Here is a 25,386-nt window from a genome sequence, read left to right on the forward strand (position 1 = left end):
ATCCACGTTTATCAGCTCGCACGTCTTTTATTCAAACGCTACAGTACAAACGTGTTTCGTCTGTAAGCAGCCTTGCGTTTTATGTTCTGCGGAGCATTTAAGGCTGCTTGACAGTATTTTTCTGTGCATAATACATGACAGCTTCTTCTGTTTTAGAGGTTCAGGTAAGTTTTCAGAGATTCCGTGGCTACAAAATGCATAGTTTACCCTTTAACATTAAAAAGCAGCCGTGATTTCAGACAGACCTGTGTAAATTAAAAAGTGGGATCCAATAACTGAAAGGGCTTATAGATGAATCCAACATCCGAGACAAACCGCACGGACAAATAACTGATCATTTATAAAGTGCAGCAAGACGATGACATCTGTGACCTCGAGGGAACAGCAGACAGGACAGTGCATAAAACAGCCTGTAACGCAAACGCTGCCTGCAGACACCGAGGCTCTCTGCTCCACAGTATGAAACTGCGTTTTCGTCTATTACGTCACAAAAGATGAAAACAATACAACTGAGTTTGCTGTAGCCCTTATGAGGGGGGGGGGGGGGTCAACTTTAAAAACAGCTCAGATTTAAATTACATTCAAAATAATGGACGTCAGCCAAGTTAACGCTCAGCAATGTGAGACAATCACATCTTCGAGTTGTTATATCTGCTGTGTTTTGCACAGTGTCACAGCTGGGATTTTCTTCATTATGAGCCTTTTAGCAGTCTCTCTTCTTTTTTTGGCAAAGTTCAGGATTTCTCCAAGCCAACTGCTTTAGTGTGGAGGGATTTGAGCACTTTTGGATGAACTGCAACATCTCAGAACTATTTTTTAAAAGACAAACGTGTTTCCTGCTTTGTATCTTCAAACACTGCAGTGTTTTTGAATTGGGAGAGGGATAATCCCATTCTTGTTCTAATCTATGATTAGTAGCTCAGAACATGCAGGAAACAGCAGGAGTAATGTAAGGAGCAGCTCCTTCAGTGCATCTCGGTTCTTAGCTGTCCCAGTCTGTGCTCTCTGTGTCGTCTCCTCTGGCCTCCTCATCAGAGTCAGAGTCGGCCGACACCTTCTTCATCCTCATCATGGCGGCCTTGATGCTGCGCTCCAGCTCATTGTCTCCATTGCTGGGGACGTCTGGCTGAGCAGGAACCACCTACGGGCAAACGAGAGACTTCACTCGGGACCCAAAAAAATGTAATCACATTCCTGGAATCAGTAGACTTTGGTTTTCACAGAAGATATTTTGACTGTGAGCTAACAGTCATCGTTCACTTCGTTGCTCATGCTCGTCGACAGCGATGTCACAAGGCTAGAGTCTTCGTGAGGTGACGTCTGAGGTTGTAGTCCCTGACAGATGATTGGTTAAAACATCTATCATCTATCAAAAGTGCTAAATTCCCCTTTCCAGGTTTTACACGAGAACAAAAACTCTTGTTTTCCCCATAACGAGTCAAGACGTCACCGTGCTGTGAGTAAGACACACCAGATCCATGAACATCCCGCAGGAAAACTGCATTCATGATGCATGAATAATTGATCTGTAAAAAAATAGGTTCATATATTTCTCTCCTTAAGCGTCAGGCCTTTTTCCACTACATGAATGTCCTTATGAGAATCAAACTCATCCTATAAAAAGAATAAAGCTGCAGATCATTGGTTTCAATCAGAAGATTTCATGTTGTGACAAAAACACAATGTCTTAATTTGTCTATAATAGGATCCGACTTCTCTGCCTCGCTGTGGTTTTGAGACAGAAATCTTGATCCAGGATCACAAACACGTTAAGCTTCATTTCAAAAAGGAGAACATATTTCATTTACGAATATATTACAGCAGTGGTTCACTGGGATCTCCTTTCAGACGGTTTAATAAACGCAGCAGGCGTTCTGCTTTTTGTTTTCACCTTCCTCAGGGTGACTCCCTGTCTAATGGCCAACATCAGATTGCTCCTCAGGTCCACAACAGCCGGTACACTCCTGGGAGGGGGGACTTTCTTCAGCTGAATCTGTCCACGCTGCAATGAGGCCAACACTTCATCCATCGTTCCTTCAGCAACACAACAAAAAAAAAGGAAAGCAGTCACTTTGATAAAGAATGGAACTGTACAGATGTGTGTTTTCATTTCACTGCTAATGAAGCATCTAAAAATGTCACTACTGGGTCTTATACAGGTCTGGGGCAGGAATCAGAGAGGAACGTTTTCATATTATCCTTAAAGCTAAGAACGTAATTCTGTGTCAGACGGTATCGCCCCCCTGGGGCTGAGAATGTGCATCAGCAGGACCCCCCACCGAGGCAAACCGCCCCCCCCCCCCAAGCCTCACAGGGAAGCAGGGAATGTAGAACAGAACAACATGTACGGGTACAGGCTTTTCACTGCCGTAAACAAACCCAAACGAGTTGATGCCTCCGACACTGAACAATAATGCTTTCAGCCAAATCCAGCAATCCGGCGTCACGCCGTGTGCATTTCATGCTCACCGATATTTTGCTTGAGCATGCTCTTGGCTGGAAACGGAGGCTCCTCTCGTTCACGGAGAGGCATCGGTGTGTCCTCCGAGTGCGGCCCACTATGGACACGTGGAGATGATACGGCAGTGGGCAGTGGTGGGGGTGGTGGAGGCGGTGGGTAAAGAGGCGCAGTAAGGCAGGACGTTGCAGGGATGTGTTTAGGCTGCTGCTTCTTGGCTACTTTACTGCGTCTGGGTGCAGGACGGATGGAGGCGGGGCCATCAGACGGGCCCAGGCTGATAATGGACAGCGGTTGGGAGGTGCACGAAACGTCCGAAAGAGACATCCTAGAGTGAGGAGTCTTCAGGATGTACTGGCCTTGTCGCTTCTTGAAAAGAAGATGGGAGGAAATGTCTTAACAATAGAACAATATCTTGTCTGATGTCGTCTGGAAGACACAACAGTCTTTTAAGTAGCTTTCACGGTGACCAACCTCAACAGGTGGACAATATTTTAAAGTCACAGAAAAAAAGAAAAACATCCAAGAAATTGATCAGTTGGTATTTGAACATTTAAATCAGAGGTTGAGACACAGGCGGCAGGACTTCAGGACAAATGTCATTTTGCTGCTCTGGACACCATGATTTCAAAAAATAGAACAACATGGAGATCATTTAAGCTCAAATGTTCCCACAGTGTAAATTTAACTGTCCAGTGGTTTTGCGTACATGTAGACTAAAAGTAGGCGGGACTATTTATTGATATATTCTTAAACCGAGGCGAGGGAGACAAGCGTCCGCTCCGCTGTGTTTGATGTAAATGTTACCTGGTATGTAAAGAAGAGACGAGAAAGAACTCGAGTTCGAGGCGGTTTCAATAACAAAATGTGTTTCCTGCAGACTGGCCTGTTTACAACACACGAGCTGGCAGAGAAGTAGATATGGAGCAGAGCAGATGGAAATGTGGCGGCTGCTAAGAACAACGGTAAACTATCCTGTGCTGGTGTCCACGGGGGGGGGGGTCAGAGAGCCGCTGACGAAAGGTGTCTTTATTCAGAGCACCTTTTTTCTGAACTATTCAGCAATACGCTGTGGTCATCACACACTTTCCAGGAAACCGGTCCTATATTAGATGGGACTCATCACCCCGTTACCGTGGCAATCAGGGAAATGAGGGAGAGACGCTTGTTCCGAGTCCACCCTGAGTGTTATCAGCCATAACAGACAGAAGAGCCCATTAGTGGGAGCTGACTGGTCGGACACGGAGTGATGCTGGTTATAGTAGTGACTTCATCACCCTGCAGGTTGTAAGTGTGCTGCTCTGTGCAGCCAACCGTCTGTTCAGCATCTGACCGGCATTAGCTGCCTGGCTAATGCCGGTCAGAACCACAGTGAAGCCCCCCCCCCCCCCCCCCCCCCTCTCTTTAACAGCACTCCACAATGAGCCGCCCCTTAAATGTTTGGCATCAGAGCATCTTCCTTAACCATAGTTTCAGACTTTCCACTTTGCTGAAACCTCATGGACAACCTTTAGTGTAACGACAGCAGAGCGCATGCACAAACCACAACACTCCTCTGAACGCCCCCCACCATGGAGGCTGAAACAAAAATAATCACATTTGAAATTTTGAGGGGGAGTCCTGAATGAAACCGGGGCCTCTGGAGTTTCATTAACAGACGAGGATCTGCAGAGGGAGGCAGAGCAGAGACAATGAGTCTGACCTCTCTAAAGGATCTTAATCTGCTCAGAGTCTTCTCTCGCTCCTGGTCCACCCACTCTTTCCTCCTCTGCTCCTCCTCCTGCCTCCTCTCTCGTTTCTATGGAAAGCAGAGGCATAGGTGTGAGACAGAGAAGCGGTTTTCTTTCGGAGCTTCTGCGAGTGCAGTAGCATTTTATAGAACCTCTGCATGCATGGCCAGCCGACACAGACAGCCACGGTGACGTACCAGCTGGACCTGGTGATGCTGGTCGAAGAGCATGGAGCTCTGCTTAGCCTGCAGCTGCTTCTGCTCATGAGCCGCCATACACTGATCCTAAAAAAAAAAAAAAAACAGGCACACTTCAGTATCCTCCAAAAACATATTAACAGACAGCTGTTTGATATAAAATCTTTAGCCAGAAATTAGTGAATGTGAATGTGGAAGAAGATGCCTGCCACCCTAACGGTGCTAAAATGTTCCATTCTAAACAAATTAAAACAATGTGGTAACTGGAAAGTATATCTTACAAATCGAAGGGGACAGACAAGAACCAAAAGGACTAAAACAGGCAGCAATCATTATGATGGGCCCCCGAGAGTGTCTTCTGGGAATAAATGAACATCGAGGGAACTGAAACTCAGAGCAAACCTTTTTGTTGCGGAGATAAGCTCTCTGGGCGCAGATGGTGCCTCGTTTGGCCTCTAACGTCTGCAGGCGTCTTTTGAGCTGCCTGACAGCTGGAGAGTCTGCTTGCTGTGTACCTGTGTGGACCATGCTCTGCAGCTCCTCCAGATCTTCACACACGTCGTAGTACACCACCTCCTCCTTCAGCTCTAAAAACACAAAACACACTCACTCAAAGTCCCGTCTGCATTCTGTATTCAACGCTGTGGGATGCCACCATGGAAACCGATCTCTCTGTCGCTAGTGCCACGGCTCATTGATGAAGACGTGCGTAAGCCTATGAATACTCTGGTGCCAAATAAGTGACAGGGGCGCATCGTCACGACAACAGAAGTTCACACCAAGCAGAGCTGGGACTGTCCCGGGACTCGGCCTGACGTCAATCAGAGACGTTTTTCCACGCACTTTAGAAACGGGTTTTATTCCCTGTTTTGGTGACAAACTTGCTTCTGAGACAATAAAAAGAAAGCTGGTCAACATAAGGACCCGAGTGAGACGTTATTCACTTTCTGCACCACAAAAACAAATCCTGGGTCATCTGTCTGGGTTTTAAAGTCTTCACCAAAGAAGAAGGGTTCTACCAAGATAATTATTGAATTCAATTTATTTAGCTTTGATTACGGAATCTTTTTTTGAACTACTTTTGAATCACTCCTTAAACTCACTAGCCCACTTTGATTTGTAGTATTTTACATTTCTCTCTTCTCCCAGCTTGTTTCCTGGTAGAGAAACCAAAGAGTCATGCAGAGTCCCACGACTCGGGGACCAATGTTCCCGTCTCAGGAGGAGCAATTAGGAAAATATTTACACAAACAAATTACTTCCCTGAAGTAAAACCTGTGACCTTAAAAACAGAATCATCATAATGTCATCCAATACATTAGCCTCATAAGAAAACTCTGTCATTTTAAAGCATTATTAAAACTGAGTCCTGATGCTGTTAATTCACCTCTAATGTAAGGACCCTTGACTGTTTCAATTTGCAACTGTGTGCCGTGGTATCCGAGTAATTTTAAAAGTAAGAGTACAAGAGGCCAGCATACTGATATCAGGTGTATCTCTAACTATCATACATCCCAAGGAAAGATGGCAATCTGAATGAGGGCATTTAGATTCCAATTACAGTCTCAGTGGCAGAACCGATTAAATACATTTAAACTTTCTTAACCCTCATTAAAGTAGAACTCGCTTCCGTTTCTACTACGACTTGTTGACAGTAGACTGCGGTACCTTTAATCTGCCGCCGCAGGCCGTCTGCTTGGGCCACCAGCAGCTGCTCCTCGTTCTTCAGGATGTCAAACTTTGTTTCGTAAAGTTCTAGTTGAGCTTCATAGAACTGCAGCTCCAGCTGGTCCACTGTGTCCTGATGGTTTCTGTCCTCAGACACAGACAGGCCACCCAACTGCACCACAGGGACAAAAATATATATATTTTTATGGCTTTGGATATCACAAGCACGCAGGTGAACAGTTTATTGTTGAGGATCTAACCTAAAGCTGCGTTTCGTATGCAGCTGAACGCGCCATGGCTTCAGTTAATCGCTATAAATCCATTTTTATTATATGATGAAACAAACACCGGCTTTCAAGTTAGACATAAATGTTATGTGTGCTTGACATATAGACTATGAGCTGACATTATAATGACTATACACACTCTGAATCATGCTGAATATAAACACACCCTGCCATAATCATATATATATATATACGTATATCATTATGTGTATATAATACACACATGCTAAATGTAAAGCCGTCATCCTGGGACATCTGCAAGGACACTAAGAAGAGTCAGAGTTAATCTGTCTTCAGACGTTGTGTAGGTGTAGCCCCTTGTTCTCACTATAACCTGAAAACGTCATGGAAACGTCACAGTGTCAGATACTGCCAGGATCCTGATGCCTGATTTTAAAGAGCCTAATCAATAAATAATGCAGCCGGGTGAGGTTTGTTGTTTTCTGTAAAAAAGCGTCACATAATATAGCAGCACCCCCCCCCCCCCGCCCTCACTGACCTACCTGCTACTTTCAGATATGCATAGCCTTGCATGTTTTCAGCATGCGCATACACACAGGCTCGATCACTTATTCATGCAAGCAGGTTTTGGAGGCATGTCGAGGGAATCCACTGCATTTTAACAGAGGGTTTATAAATAGATGAAAGGACTACAGAAGCAAGAGATCCAAATCTGACTGGAATACCAAGCGGAATAAAAGAAATGGAGCAAGTAGGCAGTGTGTGACATCAACAGAATCACAACCAGGAGGAAAGCTCTGGAAATGGAGATTTGGCTGACAAGCAAAGTCTCCATGGGAATTCAATAAGCCACTATAATATGTGTAGTCTAATTACACAACCACTGGAGATGCAGTGCTTCTTATGGCTCGGTGACACACTGACCTTCTCTCTAATGCCGTCTTTCTTGCGGTTGAGGCACATCTCTGCGGTTCTCATGTGCTGCAGGGTTTCTTTGGCCAACAGGAAGCGTAGTTTCTCCAGTCTGGGAGCTGCGCACGCCCAGGCAGCAGCTCCAAAACGACACTTATCCTCCTCCATCTGCTTCAACATACCTGAAAAATCAACAAACACGAGCGTCAGCACAGAATTAACGCTGAAATCTGGAAAAGGTCAGAATAAAAGGGCCAGATTCAGGGATTTCTCTTTCCATAACCTTTTACAGTGTGAGATAGAAGCTTACTGGGTCTGGTTAAAAAACGGAATACTTTGTATTGTGCTCCCCTGAGGGCCCGTCGAGTTTCATTATGTAAATACTCAACACGTCTATTTACTTTTAGATAATTATGACATGTTATGTCGATACTGTGTGTCTGTTTTGTGTCATTAATATAATATGCCGTAGTGCACGTCATTTCCTTACTGGTGAGGAATGACAAGATGAAAGTCGTTCATTATTTCCTCCAAACATAAAGAAGAGAAGTAAACACTGCAACTCATACCAGCCAGAGCCTTTGAAGTCTGTGCGAAGTAGGTGACAGTGATGTCCTGAATAGAGGCAACGGCGTCTTTTGCTTTCCTTCTCCACTCCTCAGCCTCCATTTCCAGAGTCGCAATTCTCCGAGGACCCAAGTCCTCAAACTCCAAAGACTTCTGCAGAGAAAACCCACAAGCAGCACAGTGGACAGCTTTAACACAGACTTCCTGTCATCGGAGTTCAGACTCATTTTATATCCAGCTACCAAAAAAGTCGTATTTAAGGTCTTTGTAAAAGCTGCCACTCTTGGCCTTGTTCGGTAAAATGTCTCAACAACGGTGAGACTGAAGATCTCTGTCTGATCACAAAGCAACTTCATTACGTGTGGCTTCCTCCCATCTACCAGTCCCCTGGAATCATGAGGGTTGTTGTCTTCATTGTTGAACTACAATCTGATGTGGCTCAGGAAGAGATATTCAAGGCCCTGGAATTGTCTTTTATGTTTTATACACGTCACATCTCTCCTAGCGCCAGTCAGCCAAATAAAAAAAAAATGCAGGCGCCTTGAATAAAATTAGAATGTCTACAGTCTAAATATTTCAGAGACATTTGGAAGTGTGTGAACAAAGCCTCATAAGAGTCATATGAGAAGTGCTAGTATTTATATAACTGCTGTAAGACAACATGGAACCCAGGTCCCGCTCTACATGCCATTACCCTACACACATTCATTGAAGCAGGCACCGAACCTGTCCCGGTTCCTTTGTCATCAGGCCGTTGGGCTTTAAAGGACCTGCCTGGAGCCTATTTTCATAGTCGTGCATGTTTTTATTATGTCCAGTCTTTATATTTAGTATGCAAATGTGTTCAACCGTATTCATTACCTCTTTGCTGATATACTCTTGTGTCTCTTGTTTTTATTTGATCTGAACTTTTCCTTTTTCCTTCTGTTGAGCATGACTGTTTGGTGTAAATATGTTCCGGGTTCGAATCCTTTCTGTGCGGAATTTGTATGCGTGCATGGAACATGGAGCTTAGGTGAACTGGTCACTGCAAATTGTCTGTTTTAAAGGTGCTATATAAACAACTGGAGATGGAGTGGCAAATATGTAATAGCTTGGATCTGACAATATCTGTTAACAGATTTGGATTTTAGTAGGAATCTTCCACCTGTTTTGTGTAAAACATTTATTTTGCCGTCTAAATGGAGAATACAATGACGATCCTGTAAATAAACGTACCAGGATCTCCATCTTGTATAGGCAGGCCAGCTCTCTCATGTCCCTAAAAGGCTGGAGCAGATACTGGAAGAAGGTGGTTGCCACAGTGACCAGGTCCTGGTAGGCTTCGTCTTCCTCCTCGTAGGTGCCGAGCAGGGCAACCATTCGATCGGTGGTGCCGTGGCCGTGCAGCAGCTGTAATCACAGCAAACACGAAACCTTTTCGGCTCAGGAATGAACTGCTGGTGATGTCAGAACATGCAGAACTCCAACTGTAATGCAGACAGCAAAGGTTCGGACTGCTCCCAGCCCTGAAACACCAACGGTGCGGCGCTAGGCGTGCAGAAAAACGCTCAGAAACCAGAGAGGCTCTACCCGTTTGGTCTCAAATGTCTATTTTAGATTGCCACCGAAGGCAAATTCAATAATTTCTCTATTATAGTAATATTCCCTGAGAAGCAAAATGATTCAACTCTAATTAAAAGTAAGGTTATTGACAAAATAATTTAATTACTACCATTTGCCAGCTGTTTGCAATAACCAAATCACACAAGAATGGTTCAATTAAACACAACTGATAGTACAAGTGTAAAAAAAAAATACAAATTTTACTGACTGCTATGACCTTGAAAGGACCCGAACCCGAACCCGAACCCGAACCCTTTGGCTTGCAGAGACTCTTCCGCTCCAGGTGTGATTGGATCCCCGATCCACTCACCTGCCTCAGGTGACCTTTGGCCCTCGACATCTCCTCCTGCATGCTCTTCCTTTTGAACTCCTGGAGATTCTCAAAGTATTGATCGACGTCCCGCTCGTCCTGCGCGAACAGCGTGTCGAGGACGATCTTTCTCCCGCACACGTCGAGAGCCGCGCTGAAATACTTCTCCAGTTTCCTGCACGGCGCGTCCAAGTCGGTCTCGTCGTCTTTGACGCTCGACCCCCGACTCTGGAAGAGCACATCCCAAATGTTGCCGTCTTCGAACGCCGACAGGTCCGGGAAGCATCCCCACAGGATGTCCGCCACGCACGCCAACTGCCGGTGGACACGTTTCACGTCGTCCACGGAGAAGAGTCCAGCCCAGCTCGTCGGAGGGTCGTCGGCCTCGCGCTTGTGCTTCTGCCGCTGTAAGGTCCGGTTGTGGCAGGTGACGGCGAGCTTCCGCTCGATGACGCTCCACTGGACGATGAAGCCCAGCCTGAACGCCTCGGGTTCTTCAAACAGGCTACTCTTGACGGCCACCCAGCCCTCCAAACTGTCCGGCCGCTCACAGTCCATGCTATACCCGTGTTTTAAGATGCTTCACTTCGGCCTCAAAAAAAAAAAAAGCAGCTGCGAACTCTGTTTACGACGTCCGCCATTGGCGTGACGTCAGCTGCCTTCAGGTGACATCGGAAACATTCGTAACGCTTTCGAAAACAGGAAGTTAGAGACGAACCTGGAATCAGAATGTCTATTTATTTTTATCACACTTGTTCGTAATCGATATTGTCACAGAAGAAAAAGCGGAAACTCGGAAATATATGCGTTTCTAGACGACAGTTGAAGTACAACTTAATTTATCTGACTAAAACACACAATGTATCCCCAGTAATCTTCCATTCCTTATTTATACAAGTAACTAAACCTTCGCGGAAAAAGAACCATCCTCTAAATTCATTATTGTGAGTACTGTAATAGCAAATTAACGATCAAACGCGGTTGACGTTCTAATCTGAGGCTTTACGAGGCTCTTGAAAGCACCATAAAGTTCCCAGTGTTGTTTTGAACTTTGACCTTTGAATCACATGTTCGGGGATTTTCCAGATCCCGCAAATCAATCAAAGAAATTGTTAATACGAACCCGGCAGGTGGAACTAACGACACTTTAACGCTGCTAATAAAACCCAGGCGGCTCATGATCTGGATTCTGTTCTGAACAAAGAACTTCCTTCATGGACGCCTGACCTAACCCATGCGCAATTTGACTCGCGTCTATTTTTGTCGCAGTTTCTGCTCGAGGCTCTGCCTGTTTGCGGAGTTTCTTTCGTCGGACTCCACTGCTGGCGTGAAATGGTTGCTGAGAACCGACTGGCTTCCTGAATTCTCCAGGTAAATTCGCAGTTAATGATCTAATCAATAGGCAGTAGCGTCAAGGAAAGTTTCTTTCTCAAGTGTGACGCTGCAGCCAATGTTAGTTTTTTTGAGATTCCAATCTGATGTTTCTTGTGTGTTGATGCCAGAATTTCAGAACATCATTCTAAATGGCTGTTGGTATATTATCAGCGTGTCATTCATCAGCCTCTCTCCTCTCTGGTAGTTATTCTCATGGACCAGGGTGAGATCAGAGGAGCCAGACTGGATGTGATTACTGAGGAAGTTGAGCACCAGGACTTAAACAGAACGTCAATCACCATGGAGCCCTACAATGACCGGGGGGAGCCCGGTGCCCAGAGGTTCCCTGTGGGCACCGGTGAGGGCAGCTCTCCATCTCCCACCGGGGCAGACGATGGGCATGATGAAGATAGCATCTTTAAAGATGGAGAGATTGAGGTAGGGCCACTAAACACAGCTTCGGCCCATGATGTGTGAGTGAAACATTTAATATATTTTGTATGTCCATTACATTTTTCAGCTTGGCCTTTTTGAGAATGTTAATATAAAAAAAAACAAATTAGCCATGATATTATTGCACTTATGTTTTGACTGACTTTTGCCCTTTTAGATCTCTTTGTAGCTAAGATGGAACGTCTACATGAAGGGGGGGGGGGTTATTATCGAGCCACAGACGTTTGCAGAAATGGTTGCGCATATGTTTGTCTTAAAATAAGAAAGTCTAGAAGTCTGACTTCATTTGTTTTCAGACTGAGAGCACAATAATCAGGAATCGTTTACAAGAGAAGGTTGCTGAGATGGAGCACTTTGCAGGACATCTGGAGGAAATCTTTCTCACCGTGGAGGTAAATGTCATATGCACAATTTATTTTATTGAGGCAGCGTGCTAGAATGCGTTTTTGACTTAGTTTTTTTGTAATTGTGTCAGCATCTTGTATTAATTCCTTTGATGTTGTTTCATTGAACTGACAAACACATCGTCCCCGGAGACCCAAACTCAAGAATAAAATGCGCCCATTACATTAATCACTTCTTGTGATCTGCCATGATCCCCTCACTTTTGCATTCCTTCACGGTCATCTCTACGTATGAACAGGAGAATTTTGGCCGTCGGGAGCAGCATCTGGAGCAGCACTACAACGATGTGCTTCAAACGTTGTCTCAGCGATACGATGAGAGGTCATCTGGACTCGAGCAAGAGAAGAAGGGCAAGTTGGAGGGTCTGTACGGTCAGCTGCTAACTTGTGGTCAAGCAATGGATGCCTCCAAGGAGCTCATTGAGATGGCGCAAGAGATCCACCGCAGCCAAGACAAGAGGCTCTTCCTGAAGGTGCTTGTAGCACGCGATGTACAGTCGCATAAATAATGGTCAAATGAGAAAGGTGCGTCCACATGACTCAGTTCCAATTCTGATATTTGGCTTTCATTAACAGGCTGTTATGCCAGCCATTAAAAGGTAATTATGATGCACAGAGTGAGTTTGCCACGTGGTGTGACGTTTCAGTGACTGCAGTGTGAGACTAACCAGTATACCAGTAGAATAGTTCAAATTGTTTCCTAACAATATTATTCTCACTCTGCACAAATACCAGACTTTTTTCTCAGCCTATGAAGTAGCGTAATCCTGCAGTTTATTGGAAACATTCTCCACAGTTGGAGGTACTTGATTTTCCCTTGATAAATAATGTTATTTCACAATCAACTAATAACTGTTGAGGAGTAGAAAATAAAAAAATACATATGAAAACAAATTAACTTAAGTGTTGTAGAATGGAAGTAGAGTTTCATAAAATTAAAATACTCAGGTAAAGCATAGACATTGAATTTGTAGTTTAATATATTTCACCCCTGGAACAGAGGAAATGTTCTTGGAAAACATATTTACATAAAGATTTTTAATCAACGGTGAATTCCATCCGCTGCAGATGAACCAGGAAAGCCCAGTCTGACCGGCCCGAATGAACGGCACGGCATGAGCTGGTTTTCCTTCGTGCCAAATTTTGGTGCTCAGATCTCATTTTCTCTTTTGTGTCTCTCTAGAATTGAGGCGTTCGCCAAAGATGAGCTTGACCTTACATTGGCCGCAGATCTTGAGTTTAACACACCGCTAGCTGACCTGTCAGATGTCAAAACCATGATGGACTCGATTAACGTTGTTCCAGGTCTGATTTACTGCTCAACTTTCTCCTACCATGCAGAGATGAAGGTAAATGTCTGCAGTTTCCTTTGGCGCAGTGGTGCCTGCAGACATGTTAACCAGCTATTTACTGCTGCACGTATTTTATACACAGGCCAACGGCCAGTGTGTCAATACTAGTGCGATGATCTCATGAAAACAACACAGAGATGGCCCCGTATGTAATTTAATGCGAGTTCAATAAGATATATTTTAGACATAGTTCATTGTTTTTGAGCTCAGCCAAAGAATGACTGGAAATAGAATGGGATAGAGACACTGGTGATGGTGGAAACCAGTACGGGTAGGTGGATGACTACCAGCTGAAACAATCTGAACATTGTGTAACAAAATTACAAGGTTATAGTGGAATTTAAAGAACTACAATTGATCTCGGACTGATTTGGCCTCAGTAATGCAGGCGTAACAATCATTGCTTTGAATGCTTTATGCAGTAGACTAGAGCCAAAATAAATATTTAAAGTTGACTCTAGAGTAATAAAGAAAAAAACCTGGGTGAAAAAGGTAAACTGAACTTTCCCCAAAGCTCATCGGAGGCTAGTATATTTAGTTAAAAGTCATATTTGATTCTCTTCCAGTGATGATCTTAATCAGCATCTATTAATACTTTTGATGCGACTGCACAGCAAAGTGAAGCTAATAATGTTTCTCCCGCATGGCAGCTCCATCTGCCCCAGTAATCAACCCCCAGATACCCAACTCTGCCACCCAAACCTCTCTGCGGGTCTGCTGGAGCTTGTTCTCTGACGACACGGTGGAGTACTACGAGCTGTACTATAGACCGGTACTGGAGGACACACCAGTCGACAGCGCCAGCGCACGCGGTATAACCGAGACACCATCTATTCTACAGGGATTATATAATCTATATCCTATAGAAGCTACTGACGTTTGCTGCCATTTCGATCAGCGTTCACATCTGTTTGCGTTTCAGTAAGCAAGGCAGAAGTGAAGGAGACCCACTGCACCGTGACAGATTTGCTGCCCAATGCTCAGTATGAACTGTGGGTGACTGCAACCAACACCACAGGCATCAGCCCGGCGAGTGAAAAGGCCTTCTACATGACGGGTAAGAAACGTCACACTCCTACATCTACGCGAGAAGTCTACGTCTGTTCTTCTATTATACCGCCGCTCACTTGAACGCATCTCTATTTTGTTTTTGGACTCCAGCCTCACGATTGGTTCCGAATGTTTTTTTTCTGTGCAGTGCCGTCACCTCCAGCGATAAAGCAGAGGGAGTGCACCAGCTGCCCGGAGGCCGCTCTGATCCGCTGGGAGTCGGGCAACGCCGATCCTGTCGACTCTTACACTGTTGAGTTCAGTGAGATGGGCGCTGATGGCGTTACAGAGTAAGACCTGCTGCTGACACGCCTCCAGATTAGTTAATATGTAAATGCCAAGTCTTATTTAGCATTCTGCTAACTTAAAGGTGAAGCTATGGAGACCACGCTGGTTATTCAGACACGATGCCCCCACCCCATGACGACTCCTCTCTCTGTGTAACCAGAAACACCAGATTTTGAAAGCTTCTTTGTTAGAAAGCTTTAAACATTGTACTTGATCCACACAACCAGAGACCACAATTTCAGAAATGCTCAGGTTTTTTAAAAAAAGGCAATATTGTTGAAGCTGTGAGGAGCTGGAAAGTATTTTAAATGACTTTTCAATGAATTGTGCTCAGTCAGTTATCCCCTGTGCAGTTGGCATTTTTGATGTAATCCATGCAATTGTGTTAAGATTGTCAAATCGACAGTGAAGTCATTTCTGAGCACTCGGGGTTGAGCACGTTTTCCTGCCTGTCAAACAAACTGCATGTGTATTTAAGCAAATACACACGCAGCTTTCCAATGATGCTGTATTTAATCTCTCGGTGGTCATTTTGCATGAGTCTGACTTAGTTTCTGTGTTGTCCCACTTGCTAATTCCCCAGGTCCATAGTCGCTGTGCCCAACTGTCAGTCTCTGATCCAGCTGCAGGCAGGACGACGTTATCTCATTTCTGTGAGGGCTGTCAACATCGGGGGTCCCAGCAACAGGAGTGAAGTTGTTACTGTGTCCACAACAGGTGAGAGACATGGAGCACCGGCCCGCTCGGGGTACCTGAGCCAGCAGGTCTGAGCAGTATTCAGACCAATTACTCCAGCGAGTACACGTTACTGGTACCTCGCTGGCATAAACACTACCTGACTCATTGTTTGAAAATGACCAGAATTTAATGACCTCTGATATACTACAATCCAGTCTGGGTGAAAATTCCATGTAAATCCGTCCATTTAGTTCTCCTATAATCCTGCAAACCAATCACATCTGCCGTACCAGAGACAAATAAGAAGGCAGAAAAAAGAAGTCAAACGATGCACCGAGTTTTTCTAGGAGCGTCGTTGTGAAGACCTTTTTTTTAAAAAGACCCCTTTAGAATCATAACACCCTTCTTCACATTTTTAGAAGTAGCAGCATGTGCAATTACTTCAACATTGTACTTCAGCAAATATACTTGCCACCACTGTCCCCCCCCCCTCTCCCCACTAAAAACATTTACATTAATGTGCAGGTACATTCTTCCATCTACTGGAGGACACTGCTCATCCCTGCCTGTCCGTCTCTCCGGATGGCTTCACCATATTTAATGGAGACGAGGAACAGCCCATCAGCGCCATGGGCTTGGACGACAATACCTTCACCAGGTACGTTACACAATATGTACTTGCGTGACAGGAGACGATGGGAGCTTTCAGACGAGTCTTTGTGTGTGTATGCGTGTCTGCAGATGTGTCGCTGTCCTGGGGGACCTGATCCCAGTGCGAGGGAGGCATTACTGGGAGGTTGAGGTGGATGAAGCCACCGAGTTTAGAATCGGTGTTGCATATGAAGACACAGAGAGGAGCTCGTATCTTGGAGCGAACAACAGCTCCTGGTGCATGAGACACATTCTCACCCCGTCCAGGTATGGTGCCATCACCTTCACGGTGGCAGTAATCTTTGATGTTTGGGGTCAAAGTTTAAATGATTTTCATTTGCTTTCCACCCATTATCCACATAATCTTCTAGCAGGACTTCCGATTTTTTAAACAACCCCCCCCATCTACTCTGAATAGCAAATCAAAAGGACAATGGGATTAGAATGAGTCATCAATCAATTGCTAACTGTGCTACTTTTACATAACCATTGGAGCCGTCGGGTTTCAGTTGAACCGACCAGATAGCTCTTCTCAACATACTGAATCAAAGTACGACTGCAGTTCACAGAAACTGGGCCCAAACTATTTTTAGCCACCAAACTTTTTAACCCCTCCAAGCATAATCTTTTTTGCATCTGCTCCATGCTAAATTAACCCAGTTTATCAGGTGTTGCCATGGCAACATTTATTGGATTAAAGGATATTTAAATTGCTACATTTAGCAGATCAGAGCAGCATATCACACAAGCCCTGAAGGTGGAGCCCACACCTGGATTAATCACATCTCTTGTTTTCTTAGACCCACAGCTATTTGGAATCCTGCGCTTGGCTCATTATTTCTGCTAATACAGTGGGAGGATTGTCCCTAATGGAAAAGTGTTACGTTTAAAACTACTACCCTCTCCCTTTTGCTCCCATTTAGACACAAATATGAGTTTCTGCACAGTGGCTGGAGTCCTGATTTGAGGATTACTGTGAACCCGGAGCGGATCGGAGTAGCACTGGATTATCAGAGGGGGACTTTGTCCTTCTTTAACGTGGATCTGGAACAACACCTTCACACCTTCCAGTGTCACTTCCAGCATTATGTCCTGCCCTGCTTCGGTCTGGACAATCCAGGAGCTCTTACGGTACACAATGGTATAGAAGCCCCCGAATACACACTCGTCTGATACCAGCGCTCCGTTCTGTCGACATGAAATAAACCCAAGTTGACAGGAAGTAGTTTGTTTTTAATACTTACCCAGTGAAGAAAACCAAATCAATCTGACCTTCCTAAGCAGCATAATGTGTGACAGTTACAATGTGAAGTTTAAATGTTTTTATTATTGTAGTATTCCATGGGAACCGACATACGTACACCATTTTCCAAGATAAGAAAAGGTTTTGCTGAATTTTACAATATGTATTTATACCATCAGCAACTGCAGCAGACCAAATGTTTAAATAAAAAAAGGTTTGTGTGTGACCAAAGGGATGCTTCGAAAAATAAAATTGCATTTTAAGAATCCACTTGCTAATACAGTTATAGTCACATACCTAAAGGGAAAAATCCACCCTGGGTACTTTCACATTGTTAAAAGGTGTTGACCGTTCAACAGGAAACTTATTTCCTCCTGAAATCTTAGCTAAGTGTTTTAAGAGTTGGTCCCTCATCCGTGTGTTTTAATGAAGCCACAAGCTGAGTTTTAATTTAACTCGTGTGGCAATAAACTAATGCAAAAAGACGTAGTAAGTGGCCACCAAAAATGAATTTACTCTTTGTAGAAATTTGGGTAATTGCAAAACAGTCAAAAAGCATCGCATGATAATGTTAGGGTGGATTTTTCCTTTTACGGTGATGGACTGTATTAATATCCTGTGTGGGCTTTGGGCCAACGGATATCCCAGGCAGCAGGGATGGAGTTATGACTTATCAGTCTTACTGCAGTGCGTCCTTTCCTCCTCTTCGTCGGAGGAATCTCCCCCATAGGGCACTAGCCCTAACGCATCTTCAAACACTTTAGACTTCTTCTCGCAAACCGCCTCTTGAGAACCTGTAAGGACACAGTAAAAATGGAGAGACAAACGGAAGTGGAGAAAAAGAAGAGAGAGAGAGAGAGAGAGAAGAAACCCATTGAGGAGCATCAGGTTAGCGGTGGTGTTTGAGTTCGATTGATCCAGCGCCAGGGGAGGGAAGATATCAAATGAAACGGCAGCAGAGCACACATCCGCAACAGGCAGGTCCATGGATACATGTTGAGAGAGAAAATAAGGGAAAGACAAAGAAAACATATACAAGAAGAGCGTGTTAGTGGCTTCTACCAGTGGCATGGTTCACACAGGTCCCACTCCTCCCCATTCCTCCACCGGGGGAGATGCCATTTCATGCAACTGCTTTTGTTCTCTCTGAGATCATAGGATGTCAAAAAATGCATACCCATCGATGCGCAGGCGAGAGGCTGAATGCTCGGATTTTGTGTCACCACGTCTCTCGACCTTTTACGACCGACAGGAGCCACAAAGAGAGGCGGAGGTGGGGGCATCAGAATCCTGGATCAGTAAACCAATGATTATGCCACACAACATTTACAGAGAAGGAAATGCGTGAAAATCTGAGATTATCAACACACCTCTCTACAGTCTCCTCTTTTACACTGGAGGGAAGAACTTCAGACTCCTGAGGGAGAGGAAAGTTCAGAGGACTGCTGGTAGGCTGGAAAAAACACAAATGATTGGAGACATTAAAAATAGATCAGAAGATAAAGAAAAGGTTAAAGAAAATAAACACGCAAAAGCCTTTTTTAGGGCCGTTTGATTCTTACAGGATTTAGTTCTGAAATTCTACCTTCTCCCAAACTTTCATTATTTGAAAGTAAAAATTAACCAAAAAACAAGCGTATACAATCGAGATGAAAAATGTCTTACAGCACAAATTACATTCGTGTTCCACAAGTTTGTTACTAAGGACAAACAGCAGTTGGTGGACACAAATAAAGAGTAGCTTTTGTTCTGTATCCTGACCCAGATCAGATTCCGGCTCCTTGATTGGGAACAAGGAGCCAGAATCTGCCAGCAAAACTTTGTTGTGATGTTTGAAGCATCAACTAACAAACACAAACATTACTCAGGACGAACCTAAAATGCACCTTAACTTTTACAGGTCAAATTAACGTGACCTCCTCTGATCTTTTGAACGAGTCATTTTGCCCCTACATGAACGACACAGGCCTAATTTAAACTTCATGGACAACAGACAACGCTCCAGCTCGTCAAGGTCGCATCATTAGGGAACGGCTGCTGCAGACTGGGTCCTATAGAATACCTGTGGGATCAGCTGATTCACCAGGTAGAGCCTGATTTGATCTGCAGAAAGGCTTACTAACTAAGGGCTGACCTGTTCTTCCTTAGCCATGTCCTGGAAAAGACGTTTGGGACTTCCTGATTCAGCGGGTGTGTTTAAAGATCCTTCAGGCTCAACGCTCTCACTGCCGCCAGGCCCCTAAAGTAAAGAAAGCTCACACTGATGATGCAGCACAACATTAAAGAACATAGAAGTGAACAGCTTTCAAACGTCCTGATAACACTAGAGATCTCAACCCCCTAAAATATGAAGTCTTATAAAGTTTGAGGCGCGTATGATTTAAACTGATGTTGATGTTAATGACTTAAATCTGTGCAATAAAAAACAAAATAAAATCTTTAAACGATAAAGCATTTTGCAGAAAATAATCTTAAGGTCTTTACAGTCTAAATCAGAAAGCAAAATAACCGATTTGTGAATGCAGACATCAATAATTAGAGATTGGCATCTTAATCCTTACCTGGGCGAGATAGGGATGCTGTTTCCTAGGACACACTGGATACTGAACCATTGCCTGAGAAGACTGAGGGTTTGTCGACATGTTAGACTGACTTGGGGGACCATTTGCATTACTCCAATAACCACTGGCTCCTGGGTACGCTGCGTAGCCACCAGCATACCCATTTGCTGGGTAATTATACCAGGACCCCTGGCTAGAGTAATTGCTATTAGATGGAAATCCATGTGCTGCATATGCTGAAAGGAAAGTATACAATGTAGAATTAATAGAATATATCACATGAAGCCATACTGGTGTTTTGACAACAGCGACCTACTATTTCACCTTATGGCCGAGCCACTTAAGTTTTCCCTGCGAGGATTAATTACCGGAAGAAGAACACACTCTGCTCGCAACACACAGGAAGTAGTTACAAGGTATACAAGAATACTCACGTTGCGTTGAGCCTGTTGCTGTATACGTCGACACAAAGAGAGCGTGCTCCGCTCTCACCTGGAGAACGAGACAAAAAAACACAAAGGCACAAGATGACAATCCGACAAAAGGCTGTGCCGATTCACTGTAAACAGTCGAGTTGCATTGTGGGTAGGTGCAGAGCACTCGAAATCTATCTCTGGAGATTAGGTGGTTCACACTACCATTTCACTTTAGGAGGTGGGTATCGGTGAAGACTATATGCCTTCATAGTTTCACTTTCTTTAACCTCCCATCAGTTAGAATCCACCTGTGAAATCGTGCTCATCAACTTACAGTTTCTAGCAGGCTCTCGGTGAGTTTCTTCGCCGCCTCCAATCCAGCTGCATTTGGGTGGCTGTAACCCACAGAAGAGCATCGTAAGATATGATTAAAGAAATGGGGGGCAGAACTTATATTTGTAATTACTGTATGCCAATAATACCTGGAAGACAGACGTTTTGACGATTTTGCCAAAGATGAGCGCTCAGAATAAACCTACCTGATGTAGACGTAAAGAGGCTCAAAGGACTCCCGCTTCGATGCTTGTTCAATGTAGCCAGAGTTTTTCCCCCTGAGAAAGACCCGAGCCCCCGTCTCCGTCTGAATGTGACTCAGGTATGAACCTCCTGGACCTTCCACATTTTCATTTACATTAAATGAAGGAAACGTCTGGTCCAGACCCACAAAAATCTTTGTGTGTACGAAACTCTGTCGACAAGAAGAAAATGGGACTCGTTACTGGTGACCTGCACATTTATAAAATTAAGTTTAAACAGTAAAAGGATTTGTTAGCAGATGCAGACATCCACGGCCTTCACTGTAGACCAAGGTGGTTCTCTCTGCTACTCAATCTGGGAGGTGCGTATCAGTGAAGGCAACAGTCTTCATTTGCCTCACTTTCTTGACCTCCATTTGTTGACTCTTATTTTTACATATGAAGCCACAGACGATCAATATGACTAAACGACCCGAGTTGGATAATGAACAGTGTAAAAAAACTCATCATTTTGGATGAAAGTAATGATTTAATGTGTAAATGTAACATCTAAATGAATGATTCTTGGCGTCTCCGTCATGCACCTTGTGTTTGGTTAACAGTATTTAAAGGAGAAGCATGTCAAAGGTGGTACTAATAGTAATATGTGATTAAAAATATTTTCAATATAACCAAAAACATGGCCATTTACTTGAATTCAACATAGCAGATATTCTCCCATTTAAATTCTGCAGTCTATAATTATCGTCAGCAGCATCAAAGCACAAAAAAATACAGAACGAAAAAGCTGCCAATCCAATGCCGAGTAGGTCCATTATTTAAATGGTTAGCAAGTTACAAACTAAAATCCACGTGGCTTTTGGCATTCAAGACCTCGGTGATAAATGTCTGCATACCCCTGAATGAGGAGCCCCAGGGCGGTGAACCTGGCCTGGCACTGAGTTGGTGTTGGGCATCCGTGGTACAGGCTGGGTCACGACGGGACGGGGAGGCTGAGGGTAGAGGGTCAGTGGAGGCATTACGGGCACCTGCTGTCCTGATGCTGCTGAAGCCCTCAACAAGTCCTCCGTGATTATCTCCTTTATCCTCATCACAGCCTCTGATGTTGCAGAGAAATAACAAGTTTGGGCGTCAGCCTTTAACAATGTAGTGTTGCAAAATAAAGTTCTGGACAGCTTATGACCTCCGTTGTCCACAAAATTAACAATGCCAAACGCCGTGTATTGAGAAAATGAAAAGTGCCACTTACTGTTGACCTGATCTTGGTTCTTTCCCTGGACATACAAATACAACGACCTTTGTCTGAAACAAAGCACAAAAGAAATGTCGGACAATATAGAACTTTATTTTACTTTTCCAAATATGTTATCATTAACAGCAACACGGACCTAATTTAGATGCCTGCAAAAAACACGCACACAAAAAAAAAGCAAGGATTTGACACCAAGTATGGACTTCCATCTTTTAAGATAATACAGAACCAAAGTGTCTTCTAACATATGGAAAAAGTTCAAATAGTCCACCAATCTTAAGAGGATTCGCCTTGTGTGTTAGAGGCTAGAAATATGGACCGGTCTTTGTCGTAACACATACCCTCCTGTTCCCTTTTCAACTTCAGTCATAAAATGACCTTTGGTTGATACAACAGCTCCACTAAACTGCCGGATCTGAAAAAGGTAAAATAAATTTTGATTAAGACAGTAAAAAAGTTGCAGAGCGTATATTCAAATTATATTAGTTTAACCCCCCAAAAAAATAATTCCCTTCTTTAGTTTGGTGTGGCAACTTTCCACTTACTTCTTCTTGCGTCTTTCCTTTAGTAAGAAGATCCCTGGAGTTCATTGGCACATCATTTATGTCAACCTCTGTGACCACCATGTCTTCTGTCGTTGGCACAGGCAAAATTGGAGGGGTCTAATTAACATGGAAAAAACAAATAACAAAATTCACACAAAAAAAATAAACCGTAAACCCTCCAATAACGGCATGAATAACAAGGAACATACAGTTATTAATTTTGTATATCATGTGCACCTTTGAGAGTAAAGGTGGCGGAGTCAACAGCTTTCCTTTTGCCATTAACATGGCATTTATCTTAGCTGCCATGGCTGCAGCCATCTCAACTCCTCCCTGAGGTGCTGACTTGTCATCCGTTTCAGGTTGCTGGGACACTCTGCTGTTTGATTGAGCCGTGCTGACAACTCCCGATAAAGATACAGAGTGGCCCGCATTTTCATTATCCCTCTGTTGCTTCACGTTTACACTCTGTTTAGGTTGAGCTGGCTGATCCCAACGGCTGGTGAGGCACCTGAGAAGAAAAGCACAAAGTTGACACTAATTTCCCGAACAATTTAGTTAACAAAATAAATAAGGTTCAATAGATTAGAATCTTACATTTACTTTTTCTGATTTAACAGAAGCCTTTATCCAAAGTGAGCAACACAATCAAATTAAGATTCACTTGAGAACTATGCATTTAAAAATACTGTCTTACAGTCCTCAACTACCTTAAACAAGTTCATCTTGATGATTAATGTTTTGTATCAGTACTGAAAGAACTTTATATTTATAATATCTTCATCACCTCAGAATAAATACTTTTCTCTATGTTTATGAGTCTATGTTTCTCTGAAGGTGTACTGTTTGTACATCCATAAACGTGATGATATCCAATAAATTGTGAGGAAATTGAAAATATTGAGCATTTCAAGCTACATTGAAGACTTAGGGGATAATGTGTTTCTTGCTGGGCCATACTAAAAGACGTACATTACTGGCAAATAGTGTAGTAAAGTTTTGATGCTTTTCAAACACGCGGCCCTACATTGTTGTAAGAATATACAGAAAGATGATAAAATCACATTTTAAATCTCTGCTTAGCTAACGGAAGCCAAAGTTTTAGAGCAATGGCTACCTAAAGCTAATGCCAATTTGCTAACTTCGGAGCTATCTGCTTTCCGACTTCATTCGCACACATTTTGTTTAGGATTTACAGAAATATACTTAAATATTGTGATAACACAGTTCCAAATTGGCCAAAATTATCCATACTGGTTTTAAAGCATATTCACGATGCCCTACAAGCTAACATTCCATCAGCTCACGAACACCGTCTCACATGCAGCTAACAAACACCATGGCTACCGCTAGCTTAGCTTAGCTTGCTAGCTTTCTCGTCGGTGCAAATGCGTGGTGTTTTGTTAGCTCATATGCTTCTGAAATTACTAAACTTATGCACAACAAACGTCAAAAAAATAATCTTACGGTGTTTGCCCAGTCATCCCGGAAGACATAGCACCACACAAACTGGTTAAGAGCTAAATAAAAGCGGTTTCTAATCCAGTCTACGGTGAAACACGGTAGCCATCCGTCTTCTCTCTCGCTATCTCTGGCGCCGGCGAGTTTTTTTCTGACGACTTGTCGCAAAGTCTGACTTACCGGAAAACGAGTTGTTTTTCTGTCGTGAACACAACGACTTACCGGAAGTTGAGTTGTTTTTCTGTCGTGAACACAACGACTTACCGGAAGTTGAGTTGTTTTTCTGTCGTGAACAAAATCTAGAATAATTTAACATAAAATTTACAAGTGGAAATTGTCAGAAAATAGAGTGCACACAGTGTTACAAATCGACTGCGGATTTTTGGAAAATTTATTCAAAATGAATTACCGGTACTACGTGTTTAAAAATCTGATATAATTACATGTAGGCCGACCACATGTTTTACAGCTAGGGTTACAAATTAGCAACGTCTTATGATTTTTCTTTGGATAAATAAAATGTCCGGCATATTGGGCATTCCAACACTCAGTGCTGACAGAATGCCACAATGAAAAAGAAAAAGTCAATATTTATAATGTCATCGCTCCGATATGCATAAATAGGTTAGTTCAAGAGGATTTTATTTTCTTGTCTTTTTTGGGGTTGGCATAGTAGATGTACAAGTCAAGAGTTTCACCAATCTTTTCAAAATACTGAAAACCTTTCACTGACAAAAAGCCTAAAGAGGTAGTTAGCTAAATAGAATTGGCACAAATATTAAATAAACAAAAAAAGAAGACAGTGAGTCAATCATGGCAGGGAACAGACTGCAAACTTATAATTGACATTATTTTATTTTTCATTGAATAGTTTCTAATTTTTTGTGCCTTCAGACCAAGTTGTGAATCAGAAGAAACAAACAAATCCCCTGATCGAGTGTACATTTCTGTCATAAGAGAGAAACAAAGATAACTGTGGTCAACACATCTTATTAACCATCATTTGCTTAGCTGTTATGGCATTATATACTGTTTAAAGAGGAGATATTCTTAAAAAGCAACAATCTTTAATATATATCAGTATCCTAATCTGAAATCAGCCTCAAATAAAAAGATGTTCCCTGGGTCTGTACACAAGGATGTTGGATAAGTGGCCAAAATAGAATGATGTTAGATCAATATCATTTTAAGATAGCATCTAGGAGACCGCTTAAAAACAGTGATAGACAACTGTGTAATCCACACCCTTCTTAACCATTTAATTCTCGGTATGCATGCTCTGCATGGCCATCCAAGTCACAGGTACTCAGATAGCTTTGATGGTTGATCTCCTTTGCTGCAAATCCAGTGTAAAATTCTTTATCTATAAAAATATTGAGATTTACTTGAACATAACCTTCTTACTATGCTATAATAAAAAGTCCAGA

General features: G+C 43.2%; 3 protein-coding genes across 3 annotated transcripts; 1 reads left to right on the forward strand and 2 right to left on the reverse strand.

Annotated features, from left to right (window-relative positions):
• Positions 1-17: 17 nt before the first annotated feature.
• On the reverse strand, positions 18-10,275 carry LOC137897146 (WASP homolog-associated protein with actin, membranes and microtubules). Its single transcript, XM_068741860.1, has 11 exons — positions 9,696-10,275; positions 8,999-9,172; positions 7,783-7,933; positions 7,226-7,395; positions 6,054-6,225; positions 4,788-4,972; positions 4,386-4,472; positions 4,161-4,256; positions 2,470-2,827; positions 1,892-2,034; positions 18-1,141 (listed from the first exon to the last, which is right to left on the reverse strand). The coding sequence occupies exons 1-11, from the start codon at positions 10,251-10,253 to the stop codon at positions 983-985; spliced, it is 2,253 nt and encodes a 750-aa protein (XP_068597961.1). The 5' UTR covers positions 10,254-10,275; the 3' UTR covers positions 18-982.
• Positions 10,276-10,946: 671 nt separating this feature from the next.
• On the forward strand, positions 10,947-17,167 carry LOC137908260 (fibronectin type III and SPRY domain-containing protein 2). Its single transcript, XM_068752676.1, has 13 exons — positions 10,947-11,066; positions 11,275-11,507; positions 11,819-11,914; positions 12,166-12,399; positions 12,503-12,525; positions 13,110-13,231; positions 13,929-14,090; positions 14,201-14,335; positions 14,477-14,618; positions 15,200-15,333; positions 15,820-15,952; positions 16,036-16,212; positions 16,869-17,167. The coding sequence occupies exons 2-13, from the start codon at positions 11,283-11,285 to the stop codon at positions 17,116-17,118; spliced, it is 1,833 nt and encodes a 610-aa protein (XP_068608777.1). The 5' UTR covers positions 10,947-11,066; positions 11,275-11,282; the 3' UTR covers positions 17,119-17,167.
• Positions 17,168-17,252: 85 nt separating this feature from the next.
• Positions 17,253-23,994, reverse strand: LOC137908357 (KH homology domain-containing protein 4-like). Its single transcript, XM_068752791.1, has 14 exons — positions 23,966-23,994; positions 22,736-23,009; positions 22,499-22,615; positions 22,295-22,368; positions 21,951-22,003; positions 21,598-21,800; positions 20,705-20,913; positions 20,500-20,560; positions 20,184-20,241; positions 19,750-19,985; positions 19,323-19,427; positions 18,559-18,641; positions 18,366-18,478; positions 17,253-17,982 (listed from the first exon to the last, which is right to left on the reverse strand). The coding sequence occupies exons 1-14, from the start codon at positions 23,992-23,994 to the stop codon at positions 17,852-17,854; spliced, it is 1,746 nt and encodes a 581-aa protein (XP_068608892.1). The 3' UTR covers positions 17,253-17,851.
• Positions 23,995-25,386: the final 1,392 nt, after the last annotated feature.

The sequence above is a fragment of the Brachionichthys hirsutus genome, chromosome 1, assembly GCF_040956055.1.
Source record: "Brachionichthys hirsutus isolate HB-005 chromosome 1, CSIRO-AGI_Bhir_v1, whole genome shotgun sequence".
In the NCBI taxonomy this organism is placed as follows: Eukaryota; Metazoa; Chordata; class Actinopteri; order Lophiiformes; family Brachionichthyidae; genus Brachionichthys; species Brachionichthys hirsutus.

What these genes read in the sequence shown, in the direction of transcription:
- LOC137897146 (XM_068741860.1), bottom strand. Translation starts at nt 10,253, where the DNA reads ATGGACTGTGAGCGGCCGGACAGTTTGGAGGGCTGGGTGGCCGTCAAG. An exon ending in TATACAAGATGGAGATCCTG is followed by an intron (nt 7,934 to 8,998) that starts GTACGTTTATTT and finishes TTTTCTCTGCAG; the next exon opens with AAGTCTTTGGAGTTTGAGGA. An exon ending in GATTAAGATCCTTTAGAGAG is followed by an intron (nt 2,828 to 4,160) that starts GTCAGACTCATT and finishes CTTCTTTTCAAG; the next exon opens with AAGCGACAAGGCCAGTACAT.
- LOC137908357 (XM_068752791.1), bottom strand. Translation starts at nt 23,994, where the DNA reads ATGTCTTCCGGGATGACTGGGCAAACACC. An exon ending in AAGGAAAGACGCAAGAAGAA is followed by an intron (nt 22,369 to 22,498) that starts GTAAGTGGAAAG and finishes TACCTTTTTCAG; the next exon opens with ATCCGGCAGTTTAGTGGAGC. An exon ending in AGCATCCCTATCTCGCCCAG is followed by an intron (nt 19,428 to 19,749) that starts GTAAGGATTAAG and finishes TCTTTACTTTAG; the next exon opens with GGGCCTGGCGGCAGTGAGAG.
- LOC137908260 (XM_068752676.1), top strand. Translation starts at nt 11,283, where the DNA reads ATGGACCAGGGTGAGATCAGAGGAGCCAGACTGGATGTGATTACTGAG. An exon ending in CGACAGCGCCAGCGCACGCG is followed by an intron (nt 14,091 to 14,200) that starts GTATAACCGAGA and finishes TTTGCGTTTCAG; the next exon opens with TAAGCAAGGCAGAAGTGAAG. An exon ending in TGTTACTGTGTCCACAACAG is followed by an intron (nt 15,334 to 15,819) that starts GTGAGAGACATG and finishes ATTAATGTGCAG; the next exon opens with GTACATTCTTCCATCTACTG.